Raw genomic sequence first — 24,729 nt, 5'->3', positions numbered from 1 at the left:
GTGTGTGTGTGTGTGTGTGTGTGTGTGTGTGTGTCCTGAGGGTAAAGAGTACATTCATATTCAGCGAATGATCGGCGGAGGCAGAAGCCGTTCGGAGCCATTTTGGTTTTTTTTACCAGCCGCTGGCAGAAAGCCGTGGCCATTATGACCTTGTGATAGATTCAGGATTCATTTCCTTTTTTTTTATGCACGCACATGGAATTAAATCTAACAAAAAAAAAAAAAAAAAAGACAAAGGATGCAATGCAGCATCCTGAGAGGGAGAACATTGTGTAAAGCCCACGTTAAAGCTGCCATCGTGCACACAGCCGCGGTCTGACTTTCTATTCCAGGCGCACGGTAATCCGGGAGAAAGTTTCATTTGTGCCCACTGTCATTTATTCATTAGCTCGCAATCAGATCTCCTGTGCGAGGCATGAGACGTTATAAATCAGTCACCGGCTGCCCATTAACAATTCATGCAATTCATAAAACATAAGCCCCGTCATTTATTTATCACCTCTAAATGGGATTTCCTTCCTTCTCATTGGCTCCGACTCAGGAGTCAACTTCTGTTAGCCTGACCAACGGCCATTTTGAGAGCGAGCCAAGATATAAACAATGCAGATCCGAGCTAAAAGGGTTCAGGACGGTCTGATCTCGCACGCTGCCGTTCAGACAGGAGGAGAGCCTTTTCCTCGACTAAATCCGGTTGGTGTGACTGGCATCGTGAGGAAGGGAAGCAGCAGGCGCCAGGCTGCGGCTGGCTGCTGGCACAGTTGTTTTCTGCTGATTCTCTTGAGCAGTTGATGTAATTGTGAGTAATTAGGCCTTAAAGTGGTCTTGTCTTTCCCAAACCTGGAACATGAGTCCCGAGGGAGAGCGAGTGAGGTGGAAGGGGCTGTTTGAACACCAGTAGTTGGTATACAGAAGGCTGCTGTTGTCTAAACAGATCCTATATGAAGAGCCTGGAACCGAGCCAGCAGATGCTAACACCATATGACTACACCGACTCTGGAGATGACACTAAATCATACTATTGCCCCGAGGGCCCTGGCACTTCTCATTGTAAAGATAAACAGCAAATTACAATGTAGATGCAACAGTTGGAATGAGCTAAACGCTGCACTTTACAGTGGATAACAATCGGTGGGAGCTTCTTAAGTGCCTTACAGTTTAGCTTCATGCTTGAACAACAGTAGTTCAAGGGTCCCCTTTGTATCTCCCTAAAATCAAATAATGTGTGGTAATGGTTAACAGTGGTAATAAGGGACACACCAGCGTGACAAAGGAGTGCTAACGAGGAGAAACTCTGCAGGGACTTACAAGTGGTCGGCTTGTTGCAGTTGTGTCCATGCCTGAAGTACTGAGGATTCTCCACCACGGGGATACGAGTCATCCCTATGACAACCGCATCAGGACCCGCATCCAGAGTGCAGGGGGTTATAATCCCATGGTTGACATGATGAAGAGGGCTGGCAGAGTCTTCCTCACCACTGATCACAGCTACTGGACCTGGAAGGAGAACATGAGAAGGATGATTATTTAACAGATGAGCTCAAGTGACTGACTTTTATTTAATACTGTTGGTCTGTGTCATTGATACATGTGACATCATACTTGATGACTGAAATATAAATGCAACTTCCTGAAGTATCATTCGTGGAAGTCAAACAGTAAGTCCTGCTCCACTTAAAAATACTTAATGTGCTTTTTGTTACTTCACTGTGATGTTTGAGCTTCACTTTGTACAACAATGTATGTGCAGAGTTTGACAATAGAAGGCTGTTTTCACATTCATCTGCTGGAGGGGGAGTTTCTCTGTGCGTACAAGCATCATTTTGTGACATCACAGGTTTATGCAACTTACACAAGTGTAATGTGGAAAATAGGTTGTAGCCATTTCAGTGAGGTAAGAGACCTAATGTGTGCAGCAGGCAAACATTTGACATGGTAAAAATATTTTTTTATTCTAGGGCTGTCAATCAATTAAAATATTTAATCATGATTAATCACATGACCGTTCATAATTAAACGCGATTAAAAAACAAATTAAAAAAAACCAACATGGGAGTTGGCAAATGTACTGCTTTATGCAAATGTATGTATATATTTATTATTGAAAATCAATTAACAACACAAAACAATGACATATATTGTCCAGAGACCGCTCAAATCATAACATGGCAAACTCAAGCCCAACAGGCAACAACAGCTGTCAGTGTGTCAGTGTGCTGACTTGACTATTACTTGCCCCAAACTGCATGTGATTATCATAAAGTGGGCATGTCTGTAAAGGGGAGACTCGTGGGTACCCATAGAACCCATTTTCATTCACATATCTTGAGGTCAGAGGTCAAGGGACCCCTTTGAAAATGGCCATGTTATTTTTCTCTCCAAAATTTAGCATAAGTTTGGAGCGTGATTTAGCCTCCTCCTCGACAAACTAGTACAACATGGTGGATTCATTAGGTTTACTAGTTTCATATGATACCAGTATCTTCACTCTAACTTTAAACCTAAAAATTGTAAGTTGTGTTAATGCGTTAAAGAAATCAGTGGCCTTAAAATTATTTTGCGTTAACGCGTTATTATCGCATTAACTTTGACAGCCCTAGTATATTCATAGATTCTGGATATTTCAATGAAGGAGATGAAGTTGATGGAATTTCAATAATTTGTAATAAGGTAATTGAAGTTGGTGGTAAAACCATACCAGACATTAAGCAGACAAGACATTAAGTCATAGGTCTTAAAACATGTCTGGAAGACAGCTTTAACTATAGTCAGCTTAATCAAACATGACATACTGTATAGGTAACTTTAGGGTAGTGGGTTTTCAGTTTTCCGCTACAGGCCCGTGAAAATGACTTACGGCAGTGGCAGTTATAGTGCTGTAAATGTGACTGTGAAAAGGTGTGGAGGGTGCATGGTTCAGAATGACTTCATGTTTCTATCTGAATCTACCCATGTGAACTCAAACCTACAGTAGTTTCCTTAATATGAACCACAACTAAATCAAATAATTACAAAAAGAAGTGCACTTATTATGTAGAAACCTTAGCTTGGTGAACATCAGAATTAATTGACAGTTGGCATCAACAAACCATTACACATGTAAAACACATCTTAAATTTTTGCCTTTTTTTTTTTTAAATGTCATCCATGGAAGAAAAACAATTTAATTCAATTTTGAAAAAGTGTTACAGAAGAAACTAGTCTGTGTAGATGAAAAGGACTATTTAGCACAAATGATTAAAAAAAAGCAACACACAAAGTTGGTGTGTTGCCTGAGCAACATTCTTAGTTTTAATTTGTGTTAAAGTGATGTCAAAATCAAATGTGGGATTTGTCAAATATTAATTTGTTTATTCTGAAGCTGAAACTAAAAATTAACCTGCAACTATTTTGATGATTGATTCATTTTTCAGTATAAAAAAATGCTTCTGGTTCCAAGTTGTCAAATATTATTATTTGATGCCTTTTTCTTTTGTCATGTATGATTGTAAACAGAGTATCTTTGGGATTTGAACTGCAAGTCCAATTAAACAGACAATTTGAATATGTCCCCTTAGGCTCCCTGAGGGAAATAGTAATTGGTATTATTTCAGTATTTAGAGAAGAAACGATTAATTGATCAATCAGAAAAAATGACTTGCAGATTAATCAATGATGACAATAATCGTTAGTTGCAGCCCTAGTTTGTTAATTAATTCATTAATTAATACATCCTTTCATCCATTCTTTCATGTTTCAGTCTACAACGTTAGTTACTAAATCAAAAATATCTATATACGTTTAAAGTAGGCGTTCTCAAAGATTTGATTACTGTGTAAAAATGTATGGAGCCAGCACATGATGGAGGGCAACACAGGAAAAATGCACACATCTCACTTCCACATTAAACTGCCGACTTGTCCACCAAAATCTATAACTTTAGCCAACGGCACTACCATTGATGACAGAACATAATTCCTGATGTGCCACTAGTTGCTATGCAACCAGTAGCTCTCTAAAGGTTGTCATTCCTAACCTGACGTTTGTTATGGAGGCGCCGTTAGACGTACTAACCGAGTAGTGTATTAAATGCAGGCTATTGAAAGTGAAAGTACTGAAATGAGCCGCGAATGATTAAAATATAATGCATGCCACTGGCCCACGGGCCGCACTTTGTGCAGCCATGGTTTACAGTATCGACAGTTCTCTGCTGGGTGAATTTATGGCGTCATACAACACATTCCTGACAACCAACCACAATTTCCTTTCTTTAATCAAAATTCAAAAAAAGGTTCCTGACATGATTTACTGCCAGCCAGCGTAATCCAGTTACCTGTTCTGCCACTACTGTGTCCAAAGCATCACAACGCTCTGACAATTGCAATCTTCAGAGCGGAGGGAGGAAAGAAACAGCAAGTGGCTATAAAGTCAACAGTAGCTGATTCAGGAGGAGCTGCGACAGTCAATCTGTTTACCCACAAAGTTGAGTCTCTCGCTCACCTTGACAACACAGTAAATAGTAATCAAGACCCAGTCATATCAAATTATAGACCCTGAGCTGCGGGGAGGTGGGGTGTGATGAAGTGACACATGTGAGCATCAATTTATTTATAACATTTGCTCTTATGCAGGGTTTTCATAGCCGAGCACCCGCTTTTATTGGAGAGATGTGCACAGCAGAGCACAGGTCTCCACAGGGCGACTACCTACCCAACCGCTGAAGACAAGTGGCACGCTACAGCCCTAAATCTCTGCTGAAGCCTCTGACCCTCCATTACACAGCGCAGGCAGAGAGATATATGTGCAGGATAATGCTTCAAATATCACTACACTTGGGAATAAAATCATTACATATAAAGTTATGATGAGCCAAGGGTAGAAATCTTTCAAAAAAATGAGAAAATATACCTCAAAAAGATCCTAGTATTATGCTCTGCTTTTTAATACAATATGAATTGGAATGAAACCCCATCTGGTCAAACTCTAGTGCCTGATCGATGAGGCCTCGGGGAGCGGCTGGCCTCCCTCCAAACCGCTGCACTCAAAACTACACGAAAACCTCCCACTTGATTCTTTGGGAGATGAAGGTTTTCTGGGGAGTGAAGGGGAAATTCTACTTCTTGACTTCAGAACATCCACACACAAAAAAACATTGCATTCATGTTACCTGAGTGATGAAAAGGCCCAACGGCCTCAGAACAGGTTTTTATCTTCTGAGACATTGCCTGTGCACAGAATGGAATTGGAACAGGAAGTGGACAGTTTCCCCCTTAACGTCTATCTGAGAGTAAAGTTCCTCTCCATTAAACCAACTTTGATTTGTTCAAGGGAACTGGAAAATGAAATGAGCCAACTTTCGGCTATTTTTTCCAGTCTTTTCATCTCTCATCCCTTTCACAACTTTTTTTAGTAGTAATGTGGTTCATACAGAAGGTAAATTCAGCCGTGCACTACGAATGGCCAGTGGGTCTAATTCAGACCTTGACTAAATACTTTGGATGGTTTTTCGGCTTTAACTTTTCTATCCCTCAAGTTACTACAATCTTAGCCAATATTTAGATGAGAGGACCGATACCACTCTCCGGTAAGATTGTGCCACTATCACATTCTTTACGCTACAATTATTGTGGCAAAAATATCAAGGTAGACGGTATCATCAGACTGCCTTAGATTTCATTGCACCTCAGAAACTAAACAGTGAACCACACATTGCAGGTTTGTTGGACCCATAAACGCATGTTGGTTGTTAAAAGTTTAAGACAGTTGACTGGAAACTACTTTGAATGCAGCACAGTGTCTGTGTCTCTTAATCAATCAAATCAAAGAACTAGCGGCGACGAAGGCCGACAGTTGAGTCGCCTCACATCGCCTTTGTCTTGGCCAAAAAGTTGCACTCCAACACACCGCAAAGAATACAGCCAAAGGCCAACTACCAACATGTTCTGTGTCTGCGTGAGTTTGTGCGTGTTTTCCTCACTTCCGTTTCTCATCTCGTGCACGGATTCGTTTATGCTGAACCAACAATCAGAGTGATTTCTCTCGATGACGGGCGCCGCCACCAATTCAATGTGCTGAATCGGCCAAAAAAGCTCAGACACGGGCAGACTATAGCTGACGATGCGTGACACGCCGCAAAAACTAGGCCGACAGACGCTCACCGACAGCCCCAAACTGTCTGATGGCCGACCATCAGCTTGGTGTGTCAGGGCCTTTACAGTCTATGCACCCATTCATGTTAGGACAGAATAGAAGGTATAATCAGTCAACTCCTTCAGCCGCTTCATGCATAAAAACAACAACCTGTATCAGGGTTTTTCAAAACGCTTCAGCATAATATTTTTATGACCTGATCGTCATGATATATGATCATGATATGATAATAATTATTAAAAGTACGCTGTGTGGGAAGCACACTTGCTCATACGCATTAAATATGATAAGAACAGTTGATTTCAGGTGCAGTAAACCGTGTCAGCTTCCATAATCACTGCTCATCCTGGTGGATAGATAAATCCAATAAATCTAATCCAAATAAAGAGAATGTCCTTTAAGCCAAGGACCCGGCAAGGTCCCAGTGGGAATCTGCTATGGATCTGCCCGGGCCCAGTCACAGAGGGAGGGGAAATTCTAGTTGGTTGCATCTGTATACATGTTCTGGATCCAGCACACTGTCCATCACTTGTACTCACTTTCTTCCCCATGTTTTCATCCTTAAACCTTAATCTAATGGTGTGCTCACACCAAGAGCGAAGCAAACTTTGCGCATGGCGTGATTACATAGAAAGAGGCGAATAGATGCAAATATGCGCTGGTGATCTTTTTATCTAACTCTCAGCATGAAAGGTGATAAGCGCATTTAGCAAAAATGTCAATCCTTTGACAATGTATAGAACACAAATGGTTAAGTCAAATAGTCTAAATTACCAATGCAATCATTTCTATCTGAAAAACGAGACTGGTTCCCCGCTCACCTCATATACAGCCTCATATACAGCTGCATCTGCAGACACAAGCTGGCAAGAATGCAATTGATCATCAAAGGACATGCCACCACCGGCAAAAAATCATTCATTTAACATATTCAGGGTAACAGACACCAGTTTGTTCAGGGATTCCTTCTGGGAAAGTCTTAGATCACAGTGGCAGGCCGTCGTTTGAAGGTTAGTTAAATCTCATTGCTCACATCCTTCTATGCTTTGCCAGCCAATATGTTTCTCCAGCAAACATCCTTTCACTTTTCTGTGGGAAATATGTCTCTCCAGATGAAAGTCCTCCATTATTTTCCAAGAGACATGTCACTCCAGTCGGCATCACTCAGTGGTCCTTCACGTGGCGGCGCAGCGAACGCTTTATATTTATGTAAGGTGCGGCTCTCGCAGGTGCATTAGCTAATTCAGCCAAATCAATTGATCAAGTGTGACATTTGCATCATCCGTTTCTCTGAGTTTAGAAGTCAATCTAATTTACTCTACAGGAGCAGAGACAGAGGCGCCTTCCCCTCCCGGGTTTTAAAATGGACTCGTTCATTAAGGTATTGTCAAAGTGCCGGGCCAGCGGCTCCATCTGTGGCCCAGGCCTCGGTGATGAATTAAAAGAGCAAGCAAACCTTTGAACTAGCCACCTTTCAGACACAAGCCCACTTTTATCTCTAGGCTTTGTCACCTTGTGAGCATAATGACACTAACCTTTTTAAAAAATGATTTAAAAAAAAAACTGCAAAATGTGAAAGAAAACCTTTTTATGTCTCTCAGAAACACCCACCCACACACAATCACACACATTAACGCATGACTACACAATTTATTTATTTCACATTACTAGCTGTTTTGCTATTATTGGATGGGAAGCACCTCATGGACTCAAGGAACCTCACAAACTCACCGTCACATTAAGCATGCTACAGGTTGCCTACGTTTGTAAGTGTGTTTTTATGTGTGTGTGTGTGCAGATTAGTGTTTCACTAACCTCCACAAGTACCATTTATCCTGTTGGCTGACAATGTCAAAGATTTTATGAGATTGTATAAATCATTTATTTCTCCTTATAAATATGAAACAGACATAGCATCTTTCCTTTTGGACAATAAAACCTGTCAATGACACTTTGGACTCCACTGGGGATGGGGATGGATGGGGATAGGGGGGGCATGTAAACCACCTATTTTGCCCCCTTTTTCTTTTTTTACTTTGTTCCCTTAATGTCCTGCCACCATTAGTCCAGATGAGAGAAGATCTGATTTGATAAAAATGTTGATATTGTTATTTGAGTTGCCTTCAGTGTGTGAGTGGAGCAGCAAGTGCCTTGTGGGCTTTCGCCTCTCAGGCCACACTCAGCAGCTGCCCTATCTATGTTATTCGTGAAGGTCGGTGAGGTGTAGGCTGAAAAGATGAGCTGCAGACTACTCTTTTAGGTATGTTCTTATTTACACTTAATATTCTCCTAAAAAGACGCTAGGATTCAACATCAGACAAGAGACAACAGTAATATCAAGGAAACGTCGGGCAGAGTAGGGCATTGAAGCTGGGGTAGACAGGTTGGAGCAAATATGATTAAAAAAAGTTATTTTTATAAAAAAGTTCACTATATTCTGACAGTAATGCATGAGACAGGTAATCCGGAAAAAAAAATCATGTCCCTTTGTGTCCTCCGGTGCTCCTAATGGCATCTGCAGGATTTCACAGACCAGAGAAAAACAACCAATCAGAGCTGAGCTGGAGCCTGCCGTCTCTGAGCAGCAGAAAGTTTTAAACCCAGCCGCCTTGTTGAGATCATTTGAGGAAATAGCAAATACCGCCCACACAGCCGGAGCAAACTTTCTCATTTTACAGCTAAACAGTACACTACAAGATGTTTCTGAAAACATTTTGTGTGAAAAATAGGCATTACAGTAACAGAATATTGATTAATATTTGATCAGCGCTGCCTAGTTTGACCTTTTGATCGGAGTTTGCGTGTGATTAAAAGCTGGCTCGTTTGAATGAACAGCCAATAGAAACGCTCTCTCTAGATTTTTTAAAGCCTGAAAACAGAGTCATGAGGAGGTGCAGAAGTTTAATTTTCTCTCAGTACACTTGAATTACAATATGCTGAAAGGTTATTATAGAAATTTTGCACAATGATGCCAAAAATATTCTGCCCACTGATGCTTTAACCATACAGAGGTTTACATTAAATAGGATTTGTATTATTTGTCATACTGCATGTGTCCCTGCTTTTGAAACTGCCGGTACTGTGTCTCTGGAACTGGACCATATTGTTCCGGGTCTGGTTTTGGGAGCGTCAATGCATCAATGACACTGTGTCCCCTTAATATTCACTATCCTCCTCATTGGTGACATTAGATGTTATTAGTATGTCCATACCTCATTTTTTCCCCCTCATTCTCTGCTGCAGGAGCTTTATTTCAGAACAGCCTCTGGTCTTTCTGGGTTTTCTGCACAGTGTTTTAATATATGTATTTGTGCAAATATACCACAGCAGATTAAAACCCAGCAGGGGTGCTTGTCTGTGGGACCACCTGATTGTTTGTGTCTCTTCCTTTAAAGTGAGTGCTGAAGGTGATTCTCAGGACAAAAAAGAAAAGAAAAAAGAACAAAAAAAGCCAGCGGGTGACTCTGTAGGGTTTTCCCTGTGGTGGGGAATAAATTGTGCAGACTGTGATTGCTTCCGTTCCACCTCCTTGTGGTAATTATCGCACAGATTCCTTTCAAAGGTAGTTAATTAGGACTGGAATTAACTTGAGGACATGTAAAATGAACAAGAGAACACAGGAAGGATAACTTACTGAGGCAAGGCCACGCTTCTAGTTAACGATGGATTTGAAGCGAATTAAGTCCAAACGTGGGAAGCGTAGAAAACAGTGAAATCAAGGCAAACATCATGCTTGTGAAGAAGGAAACACATTATTAACCAACTGTAAGTAATTAAAGCTTCTTTCATAAATCAATGAGAGATGATATTTTGCCAGTCAGTGCCGTGATTGTACAGCAGGTTAATTAACTGATATAATGCTGTGATGGAAAACAGCAAAAGTCTTATTTATAGCAGCAGTGGTTAGAATTGGAGCAAATATGATTAAAATAAGTTATTTTTTATAAAACAGTAACTATACCCTGACAGTAGTGCATGAGACAGGTAATCTGAAAAAAAAATTGTGTGCCTCTGTGTCCTCCGGTGCTCCTAATGGTATCTGCAAGATTTCACAGACCGGAGGAAAACAACCAATCAGAGATGAGCTGGAGCCTGCCGTCTCTGAGCAGCTGTCAATCACTCGCAAACTCCGATCAAACAGTCAAACTAGGCAGCGCTGATCAAATATGAATAAATATTCTGGTACTACAATACCTATTTATCACGTAAAATGTTTTCAGAAACATCTTGTAGTGTACTGTTTAGCTGTGAAATGAGAAAGTTTGTGCGCCAGTCACCATGTTGAGATCTGTTGAGGAAATACCAAGCACCGCCCACCAGCCGGAGCAAACTTTCTCATTTTACAGCTAAACAGTTCACTACATGTTTCTGAAAACATTTTATGTGAGAAATAGGCATTACAGTAACACAATATTAATTTATATTTGATCAGCGCTGCCTAGTTTGACCGTTTGATCGGAGTTGACAGCTGCTGCTGTTGAATGAACAGCCAATAGGAACGCTCTCTCTCTGAAATGACATGTGATTTTCAAAAGCCTGAAAACAGAGCCATGAGGAGGAGCAGAAGTCTAGTTTTCTCTCAGAAGACTTGAATTACAATATGCTGAATGGTTATTGTAAAATGTTTGCCCAATGATGCCAAAAATATTGCGCCTACTGACGCTTTAACATTTTCACTGCCTTTCCAAACACATCACAACAACAACAAGACCCTTTATCTCAAATCCCAAGAATTTCTGAAGCTAAAATAAACCAGTTAGTCACCACACATGATAATTGAGAACCATTATGACGCCACGATTGCTTGCTTAGTAGCAGCAAATGTGCAAATCCAAACAGCGAGTGCAGCATTGGTGCTATAAAAAGGCCAGCTAATTGCCTAATGCCGCTATCATGTGAAGAAGCCCCGAGGTTATATGCACAGCTCGGATGACAACTCCCCTCGCAGCGCCGAAGAAGACATGTAAATAGCTCTTCTGACAAATGGCCTCAACCTGCTCACTCAACCTCCCACTCGCAGACCGAACACGATGAACACGTGACAGGCCGGCGCTATCCAAAAAGCTGTCTCTGTGCAGTGAAGCACCCGCGGACCGCCTGCTGTGTGTCCTCTCCAGTTGATGGTGACCAACTGTGGCAAATATTGAGCGCCATGACAGCTGATATTTATGGTCCTCTGCAATGTAGGCTATCGACAATTTACAGCCGCCCCGCACAGCTCAATGTGCTCTCTGCTTTATCGTGGTATAAACAACGGCGAACACTGAGGGGAAGGACGGCCGAGTCGAGACAGAAATAAACATGCATTTGAAATCTGCTGTAAACCTATCAGTCACTGCATCTGAAGCCACTTGTACGTCCTCTAAAATGAAGTGTCTACACCCTGCCAAACATTATCTGCAATGACACAGCACTGAACCAATTACAGCCTGTGTTGCTGTATATCTGTGCTCTTGATGCTCTGAATGATAATAAAACAAAACAGCGAGATTGTTATTCTGACTCTGTTCTCACAGCGCCCTATCAGCTTTTATATCTTTGACAACACATTACTCCGTAAGCTCCCTGAAGACAGACGAAGTAATTTTACACAAGTCTGAGAAGTGATGGAAAATGACATCATCCAACAGCCGAGCTGTCCCGGTTCTGTTCCTTGATTTATGACTACGACAGAGTCAGGGATCTTTAACAAAACTGGGACCTACATTTTATTACCTGTTATGCGCCCAAACAAAAATTGAAAACAAAAACATACAGCAATCGAAGAATAAATATCCGGAGCCATGCAAGCCTCCACTATGTTTGGGGTTTCATTCTTCTCTCACAGAAATGTAATCAGAATGGGCCAAATGAAAAGCTTGTGGCGGCATTGTTACGGAAACTACTTTGCATCATAAACTCAGCACTAAAGGCAACAGCGCATACACACACACACACACACACACACTCACACACACACTACAAACATATGCACAGCAGCAGCCGCACACACGATGACTATATTACTTGTCATGGCATTAGAATATGAAACGATTCCCCAGCGTCAAGCATCTGGCAGAGTTCGCATGGAAATCACGAAGGAGAGCCACATTCAGCCGCTGCAGCCCACAAAACGGCTTGATGATTGTGCACATCAGTGCTGCGGGTGAAGTCTCCGCATGCTAATGTGTCCCACAATTCTACTGGGATGAAACAAGTGTTTTAGTAATGGTGGGGGTTAGCTGAGAGGTAAATTATCAGTCAGAGACGGGCTGATAAGATATTTCTTCAATGTGATAAATTCCGGTAAAATGTGGTGAAAATTTGGAAAGAGGTTTAATGAACAGACATATATCAGCAAATTGAATTGAAATGCAGCCTTGAACCTAAATGATTCCCTATCTATAAATATGTATAACTGGCTCGGTAGCTAGACAGACATTGTGCTCCCGAGAGAAAAAAGAAAATGTTTTCACAGTCTGCACAGGAACTTGAACAGTGTGTAGCTGACTGCCTAAAAAGGTGGCTGAAAATCCAAGGACCCCAACCAGTACGTCCGCAAATATCTAATTGGACGTGAGGGACAGTGTACCCGTTATAGTATCGTATGTTCATCACGACAGGAAAACAAGACTACGAGTCTACAGCCATGCTGTGAGGCTGTGAGGCTGTGCTTTGACGTAGCAGGTCTTTGAGCTAAATGCCAACATCAGTAAGCTAACATACTCACAATGACGACGATAACATGCTGATGTGTACACGGTAATGTTTAGCTTGTTCTCCATCTGAGTTTAGCATGCTAACACTCGCTAATTAGCACTTGCTATTAGATACATCTAGATGCAAACACCTTCAGTCACTTTCCTTTGACTGTAGCTTTCGGCCAGGAGAAGATGTCGTCAGGTGGCGTCCAACTTTCATTAGATGTTTTGACACTGAACCACAACGTCCTCCAGTTGGTGGTTCTGCAGTGGTGGCCAGTCACTGCCCATCTTCTCCTCCTGGCTTCCGGCTAAACTCCTCCCGCCTTTTCCAGAGCCAAAACTAATTTGCTGGGGAACCTTGAATTTTGTATCAAATTTCATGGTAATCCATACATCCAAAAGTTGTCGAGCCATTTCACTCAAAACTGTCAAGCTCATGGTGACACTAGAAGAAAAAAAACTAGATTATTAATGGAGTAGGTTGGCTTTATCCTTTGGGGACCATGAAGGTCTGAATAAAATGTCAAACAAACACAGGACTTTTACTCAGGGGACCGGCATTCGTGTCCCGTGTGAAACCAAAAGTTGTGTGATTTTTACTGACAGCGTTATGTCACCTGATGCTATTCCACAGAGTCACATGATGTTATGTCTGTAGCTTATGTTAAGTTACAAGCATACTTATTTTAAGCCAAACCAGGATGTTTTTTATAGTCCTAATCAAGTAGTTTTGTTTCACAACATCAACCATGCGCGAACCTCCAGCGATACAAGATACTACGTAAAAGGCATCCACCATAGTGACGCAGGAGGCTTCTACCCAAGTGGCAAAATATGAGGAGTAGGGATGAGATCACGTTGCACGTCACCATGGTCACCATGGTCACCATGGTCATTAGGATTCATCTTTTGAGAGCCACAAATACACAAGTACAAACTTTCATCGCAAACCATCTGTTGTTGTTGAGAAGTTTAAGTCTGGACCGAAGTGGTGGACCAACCAACCAGCCGGCATAGCAATCCTGCTGGTGTGGCTAAAAAAGCCATTGTTCCGGGAGAGAAGCATTAGACTCTTGTAATGCTGAAGTGAACAAGGCAATGGCATATTAGAATACAACAGTTAAAAGCTGAATTCATATTTAATCAGAAGTTTCCCCAGCTGGTTGAGGTAACAGAGGCAAGCACTCTGTGAGGGCTTCCAATTAATTGGAGGCAGCACATTAAGGTCATTGTTAACCACATTTTCTGCACTTGGGTGCATCCGGGTCCAATTTCCTTCGCATTCATCCAGTCTCAGTTACACACACACACACACACACACACAATCAAATCACTGACCCACCGTGGGATATCAATCAATCAGGTGTCGATATTCTCTTTTTTTCCTTTCGTAGCTCTCCTCTCCCCTCTCTCTCATGCACTCTCTTTCCTTTGTGTTCTCTCCACCGTTTTCCTGATTACTTTTTTTCAATTCAATGGCTTTTGTTGTCAGGATGTTGAACATGTTTCCAAAGTGAGTCGAAATACTATCAATCATACTAATAATGATTCGAAAATAAAATGTCCCCATAATGACGGCAACGGCAACTGTTCAAAACCTCAATTTCCTCCATCAGCATGTATTACTGGAGCAACTGCTGTTTCAACATAACTTAAAAGCCGTTTTAAAAGGACTCCTATCATTTATTTCATCTCTCTCTATTGTCTCTTTCTGTCTCTGCCTTTTTCCCTTCCTCTTTCTTGTTTCTAGCCCCAGGGGTCTTGATTGCTGCCTCAGTTCTCTCACAACCGCCTCCCTCCATTGCAGGGTTTCTCTACCAAACACATTTGTTAGCCTGGGAGGTGGAGGAGGGAGAGAAGAAAAGGAGAAAAAGTAGTGGAAAGTACAGTACTAAATTTGAGGTACTTGTACTTTATTTGAGTATAAAGTGCTCCAGGGATGACGTATTTTTGTCGGCCAATCAGGAAGTTAGCATTGCTCTGGGTTCCCTCGATGAAAAGCCAATAGGATATTTCTATTGGGTTTTGAATTATTGCAGAAAATAAGCTCTGTGGCAAACACATACCTGGTATATTATAAAATAATGGAAATAGTGTTCAGAGCTAAAACAAAGTCACTGCCAGACTGTGTACAAAATATTTTCTTAAGTCAAACGATTAAAATATTTAATCCCGATCAATTCTTATCTGTTCAAAATGTACCTTAAAGGGAGATTTGTGAAGTATCTAACACTCATATCAACATGGGAGTGGGCAGATATGCTTTCTTAATGCAAATGTATGTATATATCTATTATAGGAAATCAATTAACAACATAAAAATAATGACAAATATTGTCCAGAAACCCTCACAGGTACTGCATTTAGCATAAAAAATATACTCAAATCATAACATGGCAAACTGCAGCCCAACAGACAACAACAGCTGTCAGCGTGTCAGTGTGCTGACTTGACTATGACTTGCCCCAAACTGCATGTGATTATCATAAAGTGGGCATGTCTGTAAAGGGGAGACTCGTGGGTACCGATAGAACCCATTTTCATTCACATATCTGGAGGTCAGAGGTCAAGGGACACCATTGAAAATGGCCATGACAGTTTTTCCTCGCCAAAATGTAGTTATTACTACTTATTATTAGTATGACATGGTTGGGACCAATGGATTCCTTAGGTTTTCTAGTTTCATATGATGTCACTGTAGCTTTAAAACTGAGCCCATATTTAAGCATTATGCTTCTGCCTGTGCCTTTTCAGTCATATTGTATACTAGATTGTATATATTGTTTATATTTATTGTATCATGTGATGACTGAATAAAATACTACTACTACTACTACTAGTACTATCCTTCTGCCTCTGGTTGTCTACAACCGAGGCGAAGTGTGAACCTCAGCTCCGGTTGTTTGTTACCGTGCTGACGGAGAGCGATGACCAAGTGCCATGCTCTCCTGAACCACAGCCAGGAGGAGTGGGCCTCCCACATTAAGAGACTGGTAAACCAGGCGATGCAGTGACTCACCAACAGCGAGGGCTTTTGCTCGGACGTGAAGTGTGCAAGGCTGTGCTGAAAGACCTGCAGAAGAAGTTCTGCGGCTGGAGTTTGTAATATTATTACAGGATCCAGTTGTGGACGCAGCCATCGTCCAGTCTTCGCGAGCCCACATCAAAGAGCTCTCTGCCGCCTCCCGCTGTTGGTGAAAGATGTGCTCCAGTGTCATGGCTTTTTCTGCAGCCAGGTATACTGCCTGCCTTCTTTCTCATCACGCTCCTCCCATAAAGCAGCGCACCAGCGGCTGCATGTGGAGGAGGCGTGAAGCAATGCAGCAAAGTCTGCTGTTAGAAGTCTATCAGGCCACAAAGTAGCTCAGTGGTCAACACTGTGTCCTCGCAGCAACAAGTTCAGGGGTCATACCGTCCTCGACTCTTGACGCTGTGTGGAGTTTTCGCCTGTGTCGGCGTGGGTTTACTCTGAGTACTCCGGGTGCTCTGGTTTCCTCCCACATTCCCAATCTGGACAATACAAATTTTGAATTGCTGGCACGTGCATAGATAGACCTCAAAGAGGGCATGCATAGGCACACACTTTTTCGGAGACGGTGAAGTTAACATTTGTCACCCCTTATGAATTTGGGCCCCTGCCCCTCTAACATCCGGTGCGTATCCCTGTTGAATTGTATTGTTGATGTCTGAAGAACTTCTTCTTAAAGTTATAAAACAGATTAGCTGACATACGTACAGTATAGGACTTCTACATTGTGGTGTTGCCTTTTTTACTTAACAGATCTGAGTACTTCTTCCACCACTGAGAAGAGGAGGCAGTGTGTGTGTGTGTATGTGTCTGCATGAGAAAGTTTGAGAGGGGGGGGCGGATCATGCTAATTACCCAGCTAACCAAGGCACATGAACGCATATCAACCTTCACAATCCTCTATGACTAATCACGACCTCCTTACTCTTTGCCTCGCTAGATAAAGGACACACTACTTCATGCGATGGCAGTGAATTAAATCAGGAGGTGTAGAAATATGAGCTTAATTCCTCGGGATGCTGAAGTGTTCCTGAAATGTCTTAATATGACTTGGCTGCTGTACTACGGGCCGCCTATCAACCGAGCACTTATGGAGTCTGACGTGCAGCGAGGTGATCTACAGCAGGGCGAGGTGACTTCCATCGTCTTTTTTACCGCTGCAAGGGCACCCCTTCCATAATAACACAATGTTTATATACCCTCAATCTTCTATAAGCAACAAATATAATGTACTGCAGGCACGTAATGAATGTATAGATGGATGGATAGATATAGCAAAAGTCTGATGGTGATATGAGTGTCAATTAAACTAGGAATAGTCTTCCGCTCTTGTTTCACTTTGGTCTCCATCCATTACAAAGCTACTGTACCTATGACATATACTACACCGTGCACTCTGGTTGCTCCGTGGTGAGGTGCTACAGCAGGCGAGCAGACAGGCTCTTTAATATTTCAGTCAGACTCACACCAGACTGATGGCTTACAGGGGCAGCCATGCAGGGCGCATAGCCAAGGTTAGCTGTAACATCAACCTCCCTTCATTTGAACCTGAACACTGTACGGCTATATGCCCAGAGAAAAGGACGACGACCACTCTTCTTCATGGGGTTCTGGTAAGAGTTCCATATCACATAATGCCTCAAATATAATACACAGCTGGTACATTTTGGATTAAGTGTGCTTCTTAAGAAACTTCTTTTAATGCTGATCATTTTCTAAGCTGTTAAATAGGTCTTTACAGCACCATAAGGAGCACACCATTTCAGCATTGAGCTATAGCATGTGTGACAAACTGCAATTAAGAGGATTACGTTAAGTATTAATTTAATTGTTATCTCTTGTTTGCAATTGGGTCAAAATAAATTGAATGTAAACCCAACATTTAAATGCATGCAGTGTGTACATTTTCTGCAAGTTTGTTTAAAATGTGTTTTATTAGCATCCAAAGGCCAGGATTGGAAAACATCCTAAACTGGTGATTAATTTCATCAGTTTCAGTTTTAATGATACCTGACATCAAATATATATTTAAGTCTGTGCTATTTGTATATGTTTTCACTAGGGCTGTCAAAATGTAGTATTTAATACTCTAATCAACACAGGAGTGGGCAAATATGCTGCTTTATGCAAACGTATGTATATATTTATAATTGGAAATTAATTAACAACACAAAACTATGACAAGTATTGTCCAGAAACCCTCACAGGTACTGCATTTAGCATAAAAAATATGCTCAAATCATAACATGGCAAACTGCAGCCCAACAGGCAACAACAGCTGTCAGTGTGTCAGTGTGCTGACTTGACTATGACTTGCCCCAAACTGCATGTGATTATCATAAAGTGGGCATGTCTGTAAAGGGGAGACTCGTGAGTACCCATAGAACCCATTTACACTCATATATTTTGAGGTCAGAGGTCAAGGGACCCGTTTGATAATGGCAAATGACAGTTTTTCCTCACCAAAATTTAGCGCAAGTTTGGAGCGTTATTTAGCCTCCTTTGCAACAAGCTAGTATGACATGGTTAGTACCAATGGATTCCTTAGGTTTTTCTAGTTTCATATGATGCCATCTTCACTCTAGCTTTAAACTCAGCACTCAACAACCTAAAAATCCCAAGTTGTGTTAATATGTTAAAGAAATTAGTGGCGTTAAAACAAATTTGCGTTAATGCATTAACTTTGACAGCCCTAGTTTTCACCAAAGTTGGCCAATGCTTATTTTCTCTGTATAGATTGTATATAACCAGGGTTTTTCAATTAAAATTCAAAGGAGTCCAGTAAGAGAAAATTTCCTCAAGCAAGGGTCCGGAGCATCATAATGTCTAACTTGCATTATGATTCAGTGCCATATATATTGAAGTAGTGGGTTGGATTGTTTATTTTCCATTCTTTATAAAATGCTCCGTTTTCGCTGTCTACTTTTCTCTTTTTACAGCATAGCATGTGAAATTACTTTTCTCTGACACACGTTATTTCTCCAACTGTTCGGTCTCTTGTGTCGTCTCTCCCCTGTGTGTGTGTGTGTGTGTGTGTGTGTATCTCACTCACTGACTCGACTTCTTGCCCGAAAACCTATCCTAACCTTAATCATTCAAGGTCAATGTCTGATCTTAACCATCTCAAGAGAGTTTCACAATTTGCGTATCCCTCTAGACACGACCGACTCGCAACGCTTATCTGAATGCAAAGATTTGATTGGCTGAGCAGCATTATGTGAGATGATTTCCAACAAATGCAATTGGTCTGTGAGTTTCCTGGGCCGCTAAACTAGTGTTGTAAAGTGCTAAAAAATAAAAAAAAATGTAAAATAGAAACACTCCATCAAAATTAAGTAATTCTCCACGGTTCACATATTAGTTTCTCCTGGTGTATATTGTAGTACTTTTCTAAAATGTGTTCTTTATAGCACCATAAAAGGTTATATATCAATGTATTCTATTTACCGAGCACATTTTAAACAATGCTCCAGTACAGAAACTGAAGCAGCAAAAAACAAAGATGATTTGAAAAAAATAAGTAATAATTCTGGGGCCGATCAACAGTTTGTTCCCCAAAACTTTCAAGCCCTTAAAATGATTGATTTCTCCACATTGAAGCTTCTTCCAGCCCAAACATGCTGCAGGAGATGTCACGCCGGATGTACAAGAGTATAGGCATTTCAAACAAAACAAACATCAAAACTTCTCCGAGGGCGACTGCTGTGGGCGACGCGTTGTGAAACGGAACACATCGTTACCCACAGCGGGCTGTCAATCAGTGTCATGTGCATAGGGATGAAGATGCTAAATTTAACTTTCCCTGTAGTCCGTGTGAACACACCCATGGCGATGTAAATGCACGGGACTGTGGACTGAGCTCGAAGTTGTCTGATTTTTTTGCACAAATCAAACAAACAAAACTCATTTTGCGAGGAGCTGGTGGAGATGAACAGGGATTCTTCAAAGAAACCAAAACACGACACGAGGAAGACTGAATCAAGATGGGGGGGAGAAAAAAAAAGCAAAACTAAAATGTAGGTCGCCTAATCCGGCTCGCTGTGACTGGGGGGCACCAAGAAAGAAGAAGAGAAGCAAACCAACTAATGCAGCCAATTAAACTTCCCCTGCCCACCCCCCCCCCCCCGTCCCCGTCCTCCCTTAGCAAACACTTCAAAGTGCTGCCATCAGCGAATGGCAATAAAAGTGAATGAGCTGGCTGTAAATGGGCTTGGATGCTGAGGATGCTGAGGCAGGGGACTGTCAAATGATGCTCATCACACTGAGAAAACAGTGTTCCCATGTGGTAAGAGCAAAATGGGTGTCCAACGCCTTCCACACAGAGGACCCCACTACATCTGGAGAAATATTCAGCAGATGGACATTTCTGTTGATGGCCAATGGGGTCGATGGCAGTGTTTGTGAGTGCTATGAAAGGAAAGCTACATTATTAACGCTCCGTGTCAGGATGTCCTGGAAGAAAGAGCAATCTCCCAGCAGGGGCTCTGAAATGACACCCTCTCCTGACGACCAGCCTGACGACTAAATCTAAGAAAATACAGAGCTTGAGTGTTTTTGTGAAATGGAGTATATGGGCCGAGTGTAAGCCGAGAACAGCCGGCTCCATGGGGGACAGGCAAAAGGAGAGATTTTTATTTTCCAGCTCCAGGTAACGCTATTTCAAAGAGCAGAATTGGGGCGTCTCATTACACAAAATACATTTCACACAAATCCCTTCCTTTACATAAAACCCTCAAGTTTTCTCTCTCTCTTCTTTTTCTTCCTCTGTCCTTTCAGAAATATTTCCATCTCTCTCTCCCTCTGTTTCCCTTCCAGAGCCCAGCTGTTTTGTGTCCTGCTGGGCATTCGCAACGGGCCGATTTCCACACCGATCTGAGCGCCATTTAAATAAACATCAACAGAAGATGTCAGAGGGAGCCTGTGAATAACACCAGAGGCTTATCCACTTCCACAGCTTTAAAGAGGGAAGAGGAGCCATCCAGTCCCTTCATTGCGGTCTTTCTGTATGCTGTTTGAATAAGCAGCATCCAGCCATCACTGCTTTGGCTGTGTCCACTTTATGTAAGCCAGAAAGGCCAGACTTCAGCTCCCAGTAGTTCTGGCTCTCTCCTGGAAGGCTTCCTTATGATATAGACATTTCTTTTCAATGTTCACTTGCAGTCGTAGTACCTTGCTTGACTCTTGGTTAATTGTAGTTGCAAAAGATACAAGACACAACAGGCAAGTTAGGCTTGAACATATGCACTTATAGGGTAACTTCGGTATTTTTGGACCCTGTTTTCCCATGTTTTTCTGTCTAACTGACTAATGGGAATTAAAACCGAAAGATATGCACACCAAATACAAAGAGCCTGGTGCTCGAAACGTTAGAGCAATAATAATCCTTTAACAGGAGCTATTTGGCTTGTGGATGTATCTGTTTTAATTCTTCTAGATATTTATTTGATCCAGCACCCAACACTGAATGTGCTCGTCTTTCTTATTGTTTCTTAAGTAACTAATAATGGGGATAACACTTTTTAAAATTGGTCCAGTATCCAGGGTATAACGCTGCAGACGGCAAACACTAAATGCACTGTAATGTAATCTCACTCACATTTCCAACGGTGTCTTCAACAAGTTACATGACACAACAACAGGCAGAAAGCTTATTTCTCTGTAGGGTCCTTTCCATAATTGTGTCAGATACTTATAATAACAATCTGCGCCTGTCAGTGGCAAAAACAAGCACTTAAATGTCGAGATGAAACCCTTTTGGATCACCTCCCTGGTGATATTGTTCACTTATTTAACAATAACTTCTGTTAGTCTGCAACGCTCTCGCTCAATACTGGTCCAATTTCAGAAATTGTTGTCCCCATTAGTCACTTAGACACAAAAACATGGGGAAATAGGGTCCAGGTTAAAAAATACTAAAGTAACTCTTAAAATGTGTGAAGATACAATATATAAAGTATAAACTACTGTATATATATCTGTCTTCATTTTTAATAATCAATTTTGCAAACGTGTTCAAAAGGCATCTTCCATCAACAGTTGCCTATGGCTCTACTTTGAAACAGTGCAGAGAAAAACAATGACTGCTCTGCGTCAAAAAAGGGACAAAATGGGTCCTGTGGATTGCCACTTTAAAAAGAATATATGTATGTAAATAAAAATCTCTCTGTCACGTAAAAAAAATCTCATGGCCCTTCCAATATCAATCAGAAGCATCGCAGCTGCGTGATAAGGACCTGCACACAGCTCAAGTAAACGGCATCAACCCTTCTTCATAGACCTCCTTCCCCACCACACTCTCTTCTTTTGTATTTGCATTGCTAAGCTGTTGGCAGCGGTTGTCATTTTGTTTCATAAGTGATAGCAATTACTATTCCAGTGCCCGCGATCAAAGAGACACCAAAAGGCGGTTTTTAGACAGCAAACACTGCTTCCCCTCTTCTGTTTACACTGATAGAGGCTGAGGCCTAGGAGGCAGAGTGGCTGTGACTGACAGAATGGGAATACACCTCCTGTTTTTAATCCTGGTGAAGGGGGGAGGGAGGGAGATGAAGGGAAGGTGGAGAGGAGAGGAGAGGAGAGGTTTCTACAAAGGGCAAACGGTACCATTAACTAGTAGGCTCTCTCCTGCTTACACTGGATTAGTTACATTACTGATTCTTTTTCAGGAGAGCAGGAAGCATTGAACCGAGCAACAATTACAGCAGTCATAATGAGACAGCGGGGCCTTGACTTCTAACGAGCCTCTTCGAGATGTTTCTCTTTGCTAAAACACAAATGGAACAAAATTTAATCTGTACACGTCATCTACATTGTATGTTCCCACACGCCAGCCGTCTTGTAGATCTTTTGATTTGTGAAATGAAGAGTGGGGTATCCTGAAAGTTACACAGGGAAGTGTGGTAATGAAAGGTTGTCAGTTTAAATCCCAAACAGAGAATGTACAGTTAGGGTCGAAGCAGGGAATATCTGGATGGTGAAAAAAAAGTTAATCACTCTCCCATTTCTCACAAAATACTACTTAGGGACAGATGAGCAAGGCAGTTACAGTTACTGTTGTTTCCGATGCCTCATGCTCACAGTGACATGCTAATGTTTACCATTCTAACCATCTTGGTTTAGCGTGTTAACAATTTCATTTGTTAATTAGCACGAAACGCAAAGGAGCTACAATTGACGGGAAAATCATTAGTTACACCAAAAGTATTGGACAAAGTGAAATATTGACCTGATGAAAAGTTAAGGAATCACCAAAGCTGTTACAATTTACTCTGGGAGAAAGTCAGCACCAAAATTCATGGCAATTCATCCAATAGTTGTTTCAGTCTGGATCAAAATGGTAGAAGAACTGACCAAGAGATCATAACTGTCACCTCTAGAGCCATGCTGCTAGCGTGGCTAAAAATACATTTTGGTTAACAGCAGAGTATGTCGCTACAAGATGCTATAATCACATAAAAAAATTGTGAGTGGCCACCGCCGCTCTGCACTTCACTCATACGATAGTTACAGCAGAAGCGTAGCGCCCATCCTCTGGTTCCCCCGCCAGGTAAACACTGCCCCTGTTCAGACCTGGTATTAACATGCATCCTCAGTGATCGGATCACAAGTGGACAGCTGTAAGTACAGGTGTGAACGCACTCAAGATGCATTGAGGACACATAAGATGGGATCTTTCAGACCACATTCAGAGACGGTCTGGGCCACATATGGCCACATTCTTTTAGCAGTGTGTACGCAAATGTGTCCTGGGCCACATCAAGGACCGCCTACTCAACTGACGTCCCACTGGGATCCACGGGCCTCTGCGCTCTTGATGTGAATAAACAGGCAGACGAGAGCGCTTGTCTGCCTCGCAGCATGAAAACGGCTTCTGTGCTCTACTTTATTCTGTTGGTACAACTGTATTTTATAAAAACTGATCTTATCTATAGGCTACATATCTACAGACTATCAGACTGACGGCACCCAAAGTGCATTATTGTCAGTGTTTGTCGGTGTTTTTGTTCCGATGCTCTGCACGGAGCTGACACCCGCCCGCCTGCTCCCTCTCATTCCCGGCTCTCTGAAGCTCTGTACCCCGCTGTTGCCTGGCAATGGCAGCGGTACCCGTGGCACGGAGGTCCCCGGGGAATGCCGGTACAATAACCTTTTATTTTGATGTTAATAAAATGTACCCAAATCCACGAACATGTAGGATATTATTACTGACATTCCTGTAATCTTACGTCACAACGTCTGCTGTATTAGCCATGTGTTTACTGCGTGTTTATTTGCATATAGAGCGGGGAAGTGAGATCCGATCATAAGTGGTCACTGGAGACGCATTCCAATGCCAGGTGTGATAAGACATACTTAAAGCTGTCCACTTGTGATCCGATCACTGAGGACGCATGGTAATGCCAGGTCTGAACAGGGCCACAGTAGTACTGTTGCCGTTGTTTGCACTGTTAGCGCTGTTAGCACCGTTAGCTGCAAGCCACCAGCTCAGCTTTGCCCATGTTGAGAGCTGTTTTGAGGCAATAGAAATGCTCTGAAGTTCATATTTAGCACCTTATCCAGTTTATTTAAATTAGTATTGCACAGCAGTGGTTTGAAAGTGTTTTACTTCAGTTCTTGCCCTCCTGCTGGAGACTTAAAACACATCTAATGGTCAAACGGTGAACCTTTAAACGAAACAATTCTTATTTTCCGTTTCCAAGCTATTTTACTTAATTAATTAAAGGAAGGGAACCTGCAGGCAGCAGATATGAATTGGTTTAATGATAAAAAAAGCACATTTTCACACCATAAATCATCTCACTGGGCTAAGAACCAGCTAGAGTAGCAAGGTCTGCTGTGGTTTCTCCAGCATTTCAGCTGATAAGCTCCTGTGTGTGGTGAAGATTTTCAACC

The 24,729-nt window shown here is 41.9% G+C and overlaps 1 protein-coding gene across 8 annotated transcripts in view; it reads right to left on the bottom strand.

The window, feature by feature from the left end:
• Positions 1 to 24,729, bottom strand: part of ntrk3b (neurotrophic tyrosine kinase, receptor, type 3b) — a 241,698-nt gene that overhangs the window by 50,494 nt on the left and 166,475 nt on the right. For all 8 annotated transcript variants that reach the window (XM_074661256.1, XM_074661274.1, XM_074661282.1 and 5 more), the window contains one exon: positions 1,306 to 1,494. In XM_074661256.1, the coding sequence (XP_074517357.1) occupies positions 1,306 to 1,494 (189 nt within the window). The remainder of the gene's footprint in view (positions 1 to 1,305; positions 1,495 to 24,729) is intronic.

This window comes from Sebastes fasciatus, chromosome 2 (genome assembly GCF_043250625.1).
Source record: "Sebastes fasciatus isolate fSebFas1 chromosome 2, fSebFas1.pri, whole genome shotgun sequence".
Classification (NCBI taxonomy): domain Eukaryota; kingdom Metazoa; phylum Chordata; class Actinopteri; order Perciformes; family Sebastidae; genus Sebastes; species Sebastes fasciatus.
This window is presented reverse-complemented; position numbering and strand designations above follow the sequence as displayed.